This window comes from Sinocyclocheilus anshuiensis, unplaced genomic scaffold, assembly GCF_001515605.1.
Source record: "Sinocyclocheilus anshuiensis isolate Anshui unplaced genomic scaffold, SAMN03320099.WGS_v1.1 scaffold194, whole genome shotgun sequence".
In the NCBI taxonomy this organism is placed as follows: domain Eukaryota; kingdom Metazoa; phylum Chordata; class Actinopteri; order Cypriniformes; family Cyprinidae; genus Sinocyclocheilus; species Sinocyclocheilus anshuiensis.
The window spans coordinates 1702682-1712765 of record NW_015546074.1 but is presented as its reverse complement, the minus strand read 5'-3'; the positions used below and the strand labels follow the sequence as shown (position 1 = coordinate 1712765).

Sequence of the window (10084 nt, the reverse complement as noted above, 5' to 3'; positions counted from 1 at the left end):
TTTTTCAATTTGATGGGGGCAACAGCTTCTAATGTATTAGAGAAGATAGTGCCCATGTTGCTAGTCATTTAGTCTAGTTCATATGTGTTTATGTGTACACAGAGCAGTTGAGATAAATCAGGCCAGTTATTTGTGAATCTGTCTTTGGTGGCAGGAACAATAGTTCTGCCCAGGCGATAACGCGGAGCCATATAGTTAATATTAGTAATACGCAGCATGCACGATACAAGGAAATGGTCAGTAACATCATCACTGACCACCTGAGTTAACCACCTGAGTGAAACCATCAGCGCCATTTTACAACAGGGTCTATACAGCGTATGCTAAACCTCTGTTTCGTTTTGTTAAATGTACGATACTTGCATTGCAAGGTCACTGATGTGAGGTCTTTTAACTTCTATGGAGGTCACACCTCGAGGGGGTCGGTGAGCCAATGGTGACTTAAACTTTTGGAGAGAAAGTTTACGACTCTTTATCTTCGAACTTGGTATTTTGCATATGAAACTGGATTGGGTGTTGATGCAAAAACTATTAAAGATTCCTAAAACACTAATATGTTGCATGGGTATCAACATACAATATACACACTCATTTAGATCATTAAAATATGAATTTGTAGATACCAAACATGATATAGGTGAGGTTACATTAACTAGTGGTTCTATCATAAGCATGCATAATACAGTATACAATAAAAAAGACAATATACAAGAACAGTAATATTAAGACACAATGACCTGGGAATATGCATGATAGAAAGGTTTGTCTATGAATTAATGAAAGGAGTCCTTTTCTATAGGCAGTATGTCTCTCTTTCAGAGGAAATTAAGTAGGAGGAAGAGTCTCTTGACATGCCATTAGGTCGTAAAGTTTATCTGGTCTGGCTGAGGTGTCAACATAAGTATCAGTGTAGTTCAATAATTTGGTGTTTCTTGAAACCATAATAGCAACAAAAATTCACAAACTTGAGTGGTCGGAACTACAGCTCTCAACCTATGGTTAGAACATTTTTTTTTTTAGTACAACATGTGGACTTAAATAAATCATGCTATTAAATAAATCATGTCCTGGAGAGATTTGCGAGTGCACAGGACAGTTTGAGTGAGAGGAGAGACACATTTTAAGTGTGCGCACACTCTCTGGGCGAGAGCAGCGTCAGTAGAGCTCATGCTCAATCCAGTCTGGTTGTTGGGTGAGGGGGTCTGTTGGATTATTTGTTAAATATAACAAATAATTGTGTGTCTGATTTATCCAGGCATTACACTGGCAATGAAGCAAAATCAATTCCTGAATGATAAATCAAGTCTTGATGAAAAATGGAAGTAAACTAGATTATAAACATAATTTTATATTGAGTTTAACTCCATATTCATTGTAAACCCATGCACTGAACTTGACAAATGTCTATTAATAATTGTGCTATATGTGTAATAATTGTGCTTGCTTAAGTCTTGGTGACATAAATGGGGTCTTGTTATCTCGTTGTAGAATATTGATGGTGTGGCAAACAGGTAACACTCTTCCAGCACTCAATGTGTCCAGCATTGCTGTTAATGGTTCACTGGTGGAGCTGGTTACAAAGTCAGTGATCCCCCCATCACACCATCCGTTGTCTCCCGCTGAGGTGGCTGAGGCCATGGAGGCCAGTCTGCAGATGCCACAAGGAAACTGGCCGAGCTGGACTGTGAGTGGACATTTCACTGAACTGACTCTAATGGTTTATCGACAGCAAAATTCCCAAAAGATTTTATGAAATTATCGAATTAAAGCCAATATTGCTAGCCATAAGACTGCTAAGCTAACATTCCATCATTATATCCTCTAGTCAGCATGCTAATCATTTAGCCTGCTAAGCTAGTGTATTTTTTCTATGTGAAATCGTATGGTATTGGAGCGGGATGGAATTCTACAGGGGACTGAATCTTGCACAGTGATTCTTTTAATGATTCCCGAAACCTATGCTGTTTTGCTGGTCCTACTTGGTCTGCTTTGTCAGACTGCTCAGGGGTGTGTTGTCCAAAAGCATTGTTAGCCAACTATGAACACGAGTTCTGTCATTATCAACATAGTTCAATGATTTGGTATTTCCTGAAACCATAATAGCAACAAAAATTCACAAACTTAAGTGGTCGGAACTACAGCTCTCAACCTGTGGTTAGAAGCATAATTTTTTGTTAGTACAACATGTGGACTTAAATCAATCATGCTCTTGGGCACAATGAGCAAGCTAACATGCAAAACAATCTTTGATTATTGTTGTTTTATTTTTTCGCTTTTGTTTTTTTGGTCTGGAAGAAAAATGTATCTGGCAATAACATGATCAAGGTATCATTTTTGTGACGCATCAAACTGGAAGACCTTTATTTACAGTAAATAAGACCAATATAGTTTGATTCGTGTTTTAGTGCTAAAACTTGCACACAGAAAGAAATTGAACTGTAAAAAATAATGATGAAAAAAATTGAAATATTAGGGGAGACTTCAATTGTGATTTCCAGGTATATATGCAAATGAAAATGTTCATCAAGTAATTACAAACATGTGTAAAGGTCATGGAAAAGTTATTTAATTCATTGGTCAGAAGGCTTTGAAACTTTACATTTTGATGACTTCATGCTCATGGCCAATAATTCGTTGAACAAAACACGTTGTGCTGGGAACAAACCATGTTGATCATTGCTGTATTTAATGCAGTCTGGGTTACATTTTCACAAGACAAGTTTTTAGAAATGCTTTGTATGCAATGTCACATGTGTTTGTGCCAATAACAGGTGGGTGGAGGAGTACCATGGGAGCTGCAGAGAGCAATTCTAGTCCTGATCATGACTTTACCTGGAACACCCATCATCAAATACGGAGAGGAGGTCAATCCAGTTCAGGTGAGATGAGAAAACCCATCTCCAACGTACCATTGCTGTAGTTAAAGTGTGAAAGGCCCTTTATTAAAAATAAAGGTTCTTAGTTGGCATCTCTGATTCCATGAAGAACCTTAAACATCCATGGAAGCTTTCCATTGGACAAAAGGTTCTTTATAGTGGAAAAAGGTTTATGTACTTCACACTGAGGGGAAAAAAACTTTTCACTGAAAAGTGAACCCAAAATGGTTCTTCTATCACAGTGATGGGCAAACTTGGCCCTTCCAGGCCATTTTCCTGCAGAGATTTGATCCAACCCTGATATGACTCACCTGCCTGTAGCCTTCTAGTAGTCTTGAAGACAATGATTAGCTGGTTCAGGTGTGTTTGATTAGGGTTGGAGCTAACCTCTGAAGGAAAGTGGCCTGGAAGGGCCAAGTTTGCCCACCCCTGTTCTATCACATCACTTTTGGAACCTTTATTTTTAAGAGTTTATGACTTTAAAAAAAGAGAGAAAAGAAAAAAGAAATATTCTGGTTGTTTGATTCTGAATATTCAGGATGATTATGGCATGGTACGACATTTCTATTTATTTAAAAATACATTCTCAGGATCTGGATCAGCTGAATCAGCCTCTAGCCCTCTTCCATTCTCTGAGTCAGTCGCGTGCCCGTGAAGAGGCTCTACACTTTGGCAGATTCACCTTCCTTTCCTTCAATCACAGCATGTCATCCTCTGGCCTCAATTCTACAGCCACACCTCCTTTAGCTTTCCTGCGCTCATGGGGCTGCGTTCACTTCCTGGTCCTGTTTAATTTGGGGTCTGAACCTCACACTCTGGATCCAGACTGGGCTCCCAGCCTACCTGAAGGTGGGGTGTTTGTAACCAGCACAGGTCTTGACCGATGTGGCCCCGTGTCTCTAAGGTCAATAAAAATGCAGCCACACGAGGCCATTGTCATAAAACTGTTTGAATCTGACAACTCTTAAGATAAAAAAGGCTTGTGTTTGCTTATTAAAACACTAATGATGTTTAGTTTTGGTTAGTTGTAACTAAGAGTAAGTATTTATTACAACTAAATTAAAATGAATAAATATTGGCAGTGGGACTGGAGTGCACTTTGTTTCTTTGCAAATAATCTTATAAAGAGAAACTAATGCAAATTTCAATTAGGAAGTTTTTTTCAATTAGGGACACTTTTACAGTATGTCCGGGAGTGGATTCTTATTAAAAACAGATTCAGTTGTTTTATTTTTATTACATGATGGTTATATTAAAATGGTAAACTTCTTAGCCTCATTTATTTTTTCTACTTTTCAAATAACTTTTATGTATAGTTTTTTTTTTTTTTTACTTTCCCTATATATATTTTTTTTTTTTTTTTTGTGGAAACCATGATACATTTTTCAGGACTTTTTTTTTAGATGAATAGAAGGCTCAAAGGAACAGCATTTATTTGAAATTGTGAAAGTTTTTACACTCACATTTGATAAGTTGCTGAATATAAGTAAAAAAAAAAAAAATCCTGGTAAAATATATAAACACAATAATTTGTATTTCCAGTCAAGCTTTTTTTGTTGCATTATGCAAACATTATGGTCAAATATTATTTAATTGTATGCTTTAGGATACATAAAATGCCCACAAGAAAGATTATTTTCTAAATGGACAAAAGTGCCCATAGTTGAATCAGTTATTTAAAGAGCTAAAATTAAATTATGAATTTGTTTTCAATTAATTTTTCAGATAATTTTATTGTATAAGTTAGTGTATATGTACAAAAAACAACTACACACACAGATGACACATCCGGTTCTAGTTCTCCATTGCTGTTATGGTTTGACATTAACATCTTTATTCTATAAACAGGTCCGTCCCTAGACATTTTGTAACTTCTCACATTTATGCACAATTTATGTGCAAACAGCCAAAAAGCAACGTCCATTTTTAAGGTAACACTGGTAATGTGAATTCATGCATATTTCTTCTTATCTGAAAATGCACTGCGATGCACATCTGCTTGTGCATAACCTATAACATAACGCTGGTTATCTGTTTACCTACAAAAAGAGCTTTCGCCAAAATTCTGTTTTTAAGGGTGGGCCCCTCTCTTCTGGGCCCAATTAGTAGGCTGTCCTATAGAGGACCTTAGTGGGACCACCTCATTCCCAGCTGTCCCCCCTGACGACAGCCCAGTCACAAAAGAAAAGAGAGTTTTCTGTCTGTTGATTGTGAGAGCAAATTATAACCATCTTGGTTCAACGATCTTTCAAGGATCAAACGGATTGGCTTACCTCTGCACATTATATGCCGTAATACAGATGAGATTGATTTTAGCATTCAGAACGGAACAGAACATTCTGCTTTCATTTAAAAGCTTCTTTTTTTCATTTCTAATAAAGCCAGGGTAGAGGGCAAGACTTTTATTGGGGTTTCTCAGTAACTTTACACTTGACAGGTTACTTATATGTGAAATGAATCAAATCAGATGGTCATAAATAAAATGTTGTGGCGGCAAGCAAATCCATTGTGACAAACAAGTCCAGTGTGTCATCTGCAGATGATTACAGACGACAAAATTCAGTATATGGAAATAAATCAGTTACTTTTGATTTGTTTAACTTTCTGAATTGCATTACAGCACAGTGTTATGCATATTATGAATCAAGAAAAGGTTAAATCATTCATGAATCCAAAACATTTTCAAATTTCAAGCTGTAAAGATACAGCAACGGCCTCTTCCTCTAAGCTGTGCATTCTCTATAAGTCATACAAACAAGAAAAGATACTGTCGAATGTGACTGTAAAATAAACACAATATGTATTAAAAACTGTTAACACATTCTCTTAAAGGGGTCATATGATGCGATTTCAAATTTTCCTTTCTCTTTGGAGTGTTACAAGCTCTTGGTGCATAAAGAAGATCTGTAAAGTTGCAAAGACTAAAGTCTCAAATCCAAAGAGATATTCTTTATAAAAGTTAAGAGTCAACCACGCCTACCTAAAACGGCTCGTTCTAACACGCCCCCACATATCTACATCACTATGTGGAAATATTAGCATAATGCCGCCCCCAAATGTGCACGCAAAGCTGATGGTAAGACATTAGACATTATTAACTGTCTTGATATTTACTTTGAAAGCTGAAGCTGCGATTATGGTAAGGGGTTTCCGACGTGTGCTTGTGGTGTTCGGCCAATCTCAATGCACTGGGTCAGCTGGCCAATCAGAGCAGACTGCGCTTGTCAAAGGAGGGGGCTTTGTTGAAAAAGACGCGTTTGAAAGAGGCGGGGCATAGAGGACCTACAATAATGTACAGTATTTGAAAAATAATGTGTTTTTTGAACATTAAAGCATGTCAACATATTCTTTTACACCAAATACACAAAATAATGATCTTTAAAATAGCATCATATGACCCCTTTAATGTGAAAGCAGTTGCTCAGCTATACAAACAATACAAAGTCACTGCATACACAAGTTCTGACACGTCTAGTGCATGTTGTGCATTAAGTGCTCAGTGAGATCCGTTTTGAATTATTCCTGCACTCTGCCATTCCAGACCGAACGTCAATCCAGATTTACCCTGTAAATCAATATCACTTTGAAATGAAACTGTGTTTCCACAAACATGCATGAGACTAGAGGCTCAGTTCATCATTCACAGATTCTCAGATTTTACTGACCCAATACATGTCCTTAAACCAACACGTCCTTATTTGGACTTATTCACCAAAATGAAATGGGAATTTGTTTACAATGTTTCCAAAATGCTCAAACATATTTGGCCTGTAAGCGTCATCCTCCTCTGACCCAGTCGATCATTTTTGTCCTCTGAATTTCTCAGATTTAAAAAGGACATCATGGTTTTAATGAATTAATGAGAAATGCTTGGAAAATTATTTCTATATATAATATTCATATGAAATATGAGAAATGAAACTTCGACAAGTCTGTCATGATTGCATCTTCTGCATTACAGTTGACCCCCAAAATAACGTTAATATATAGTATGTCATGCCCATTTTTGTACTTACACAAATTGTGTGAAAAGTCAGGAAAATTAAATGTTAAAATAAACAGTTTTTTTTTATGTTTATTTTATAAATGCTACATGTTAAAGAAATGTTGTGCAAAACCTAAAAACTTGTTGTAAATTAAAAACATGCCTGCATTGTCTTACCTTTCATAAAAAAAATCCATAATCAAATCCAAAAATCTTCATATAAAACACAATACAATCAATGACAATGTTTTTTTTTCTTCTGGATTTTAGTAGGTTATATAGCGTGGAGAGGTTTTGGTTTTGATTTTAGGTTGGTTTTGGATTTTGGGTAGACCTACAAGCTAATTTAAAATTAAAATTGGCTTTTACTATAAGATTCTTCTTTTTTAATTATTTAAACAACATGTACTTTGAATTATATACTTTGTTTTAGGTTTTTCATCCAAATACAGTACTTTCAGCTTTCATATGATATGACAATCTATTGGGAAGGAAGAGTAATGACTTACACTTTCATTCCTGTTATATTCTTTCCATTAACTGTGTTTAAAGTTGGACACATATAAAAGAATAAGCAATCTGGGTTGTTGTGTCATTGACAGTGATGATTTTTGTTGGCACTCTACACATTTCCAAACAATGAGACTGATTTCTGATTCATTTACTAAATCTGTTTTCAATTGATTTGAAGGGAGTTAACAGTTTAGTGAATGAGATAATGCACGTTTTCAGAAAAGCCAGTTTCAGCCAAAACAGAGAAATAAATCATATTGTTCACTGTGGGATTTTAATAGTAGCATTATTTATGTTTCATTCAGATAAGATTTTCTCAACCAGTTTTTTAGGGAAAAACCCATCTGGTTTACCAAATGTAATACTCAGCACCAAAGACAATTTCATATATATTGTAAATAAATATTTGCATCCTGAAAAACATTCCATTAATTTGCACCTCATGACCTAAATGAAGTTATGAAGCAAAAGAGGCTTGTCTGAACAAAAACAAGAGTTTGTATGAGAACACATTTATTGGTGATTTTTGCCTTACGGTGTCATACATTTTCCCCACTGAGGGAGACTTACTCTCATATCCGCTTTTCCAAATCTACTTTGCGCTTACTATTCTGCCCACAAAGAAACATTTCCATAAAGGCTTTAAGGTGAAGCCGTATTCCTGAAGAGGCTGACAGCCTAATCCCAGATTTTTGGAGTGCTGAGATGAAAGTCCTGAGATCAAGTCATATCTCTGTGCATTAAGGTTAATTTCGAGATTCCCGATATTCTGTTTATAGCTGTATTGTTCTGGTAGTGGTTACCAGGCAAACTGAAATCTGGTTTGTCAGTCCATAAGCAGAAGATCGGATCAAGGATGAGTCGTGAAAGGAAGCCAGGTATGCTCTCTCACTTTGTTATGACCTTAAGAAAAACTGTTTTTAAAAGTTCCCCCCCCCCCCTAAACAGTCCTCACACACAAGAAATAAGGAAATCCAGAAAATGAGAGACAATGGAATTTCCTACACAGCATTTACTCCCATACTGTTTAAAAAGATTCAACTTCAGATATTTAGAAAGAGACTGTTTGGATTACTGTGAACTGAGATACAGATATAAAGAGCCAAGGAACTCTCACCTTAAAAGTATTTACCTTTACGTTTTGCAGTGGCGTGCGGTCAGACCCTTTAAACCAGGGGTCACCAAACTTGGTCCTGGAGGGCCGGTGTCCTGCAGAGTTTAGATCCAACTTTCCTCAACACACCTGCCTGGAAGTTTCAAGCATACCTAGTGAGACCTTGATTAGCTGATTCAGGTGTGTTTAATTAGGGTTGGAGCTAAACTCTGCAGGACACCGGCCCTCCAGGACTGAGTCTGGTGACCCCTGCTTTAAACCCTTGAGAGAAGGGGTGACAGAAATTGTGATGGCAAAAAAGATTGAATATAATAAAGTTATAAAACTTTATTTCACCACTTCAATAAAACGTTTAATAAATAAATACCTCAAATGTCATTCCTGTCTGACGGATTGTGCAATGCCGCCCACAAACTAGTTTCAAAGTCGTCGTATTACTGTTTTTTTTCCCACACTACATAACTTTCATTTCCAGTCAAAACATATATCCCACTGCAGGACTTGGAGTCTCTTGGGCATCTGCAAGGCATCAGCACTTCTCTTAGACTGCGTCTTAAAAAAGCGACCATCATTCACTCAAACGAGCATCGATTTGCCTCTGATTTCAGGCATTTGTCGGCGATTTAAATGAACTGTCGGAGAGAGTCAGAGCTAAAATTGTGAAGTGTATGTAGGCATTGGTCTGTCATAATCAACTGCTCTTTATGAATGACATCATTGTTCACAAAGTATTCTGAGGTCAGATTTGTCTGTTTTCATACACTGTAAAAAAAATTCCGTAAAATTCCGTAAAAATACGGTAGCAAAGTTTTAAGTTTTACGGTTTTAACTTAAATTTACAGTTAAATACCGTAATTTCATTAACTGATATAATGTTAATATACCAACCTATTGAAGTACTGAAATCTGTTTTGTACCTTTTTAATACACTGATAACCACCAAATGCAGGTGGTGATGAGAAAGTCACATGATGAACCAAAGCCCATCACAAGCAGCTTTTAAATAATAACATATATAGAAGGTGCACAGTGTCATTCACACAAACACCAAACACCATCATGGTAACACACATGAAACTGAAATAATGCAATAAACATTCATTTAACAACATTAGGTGTAACACACAACCCTAATATACAAAACTGATAAGAAAAAACTAAGAAGAAACATAGTTATTTCAACATAAAAACATCAAATTTGAAATGTAACGCAGGGAATTCTGGGAATGTCAATTTACGGTTATTCACTGTAAATTATACGGTATTTTTCACTTCCAAAAACGGTATACTACCGTAAAATTAATGTCCAATACATGTCATGCCCAATACAGTTTTTCACCGTATAAGGGAATTTACCGTTAACCATTTAACAGGTTTTTACTGTAGCATTTTTACAGTCTTTTACCGTTAAATTCACGGTCGTTTTTTACAGTGTAGCTGAGCGCCAGTGATAATAATTACAATACACAATGAGCCGTGCTTCCGAGCAACACAGAGTAATGTTGTTTTGTTTTTTAAAGAATCAGGGTATATTTACACAACAATGATAAACAGAACATTTTCAAAAATGTTCTAATTTTTAGTTGAAAACTGTGT

At 36.2% G+C, this 10084-nt stretch overlaps 1 protein-coding gene and 1 long non-coding RNA gene across 2 annotated transcripts in view; one reads left to right on the top strand and one right to left on the bottom strand.

The window, feature by feature from the left end:
- The window catches only part of LOC107699811 (4F2 cell-surface antigen heavy chain-like), a 10005-nt gene extending 6107 nt beyond the window's left edge, over positions 1-3898 (top strand). Inside the window, exons 6-8 of the mRNA XM_016501204.1 lie at positions 1489-1684; positions 2772-2879; positions 3467-3898. Of these exons, the coding sequence (XP_016356690.1) occupies positions 1489-1684; positions 2772-2879; positions 3467-3844 (682 nt within the window). The 3' untranslated portion in view covers positions 3845-3898. The remainder of the gene's footprint in view (positions 1-1488; positions 1685-2771; positions 2880-3466) is intronic.
- LOC107699812 (uncharacterized) overlaps positions 1-8597 on the bottom strand; it is a 13561-nt gene extending 4964 nt beyond the window's left edge. Inside the window, exon 1 of the long non-coding RNA XR_001635503.1 lies at positions 8507-8597. This is a non-coding gene — a long non-coding RNA (uncharacterized LOC107699812). The remainder of the gene's footprint in view (positions 1-8506) is intronic.
- Between the last annotated feature and the right edge of the window lie 1487 nt (positions 8598-10084).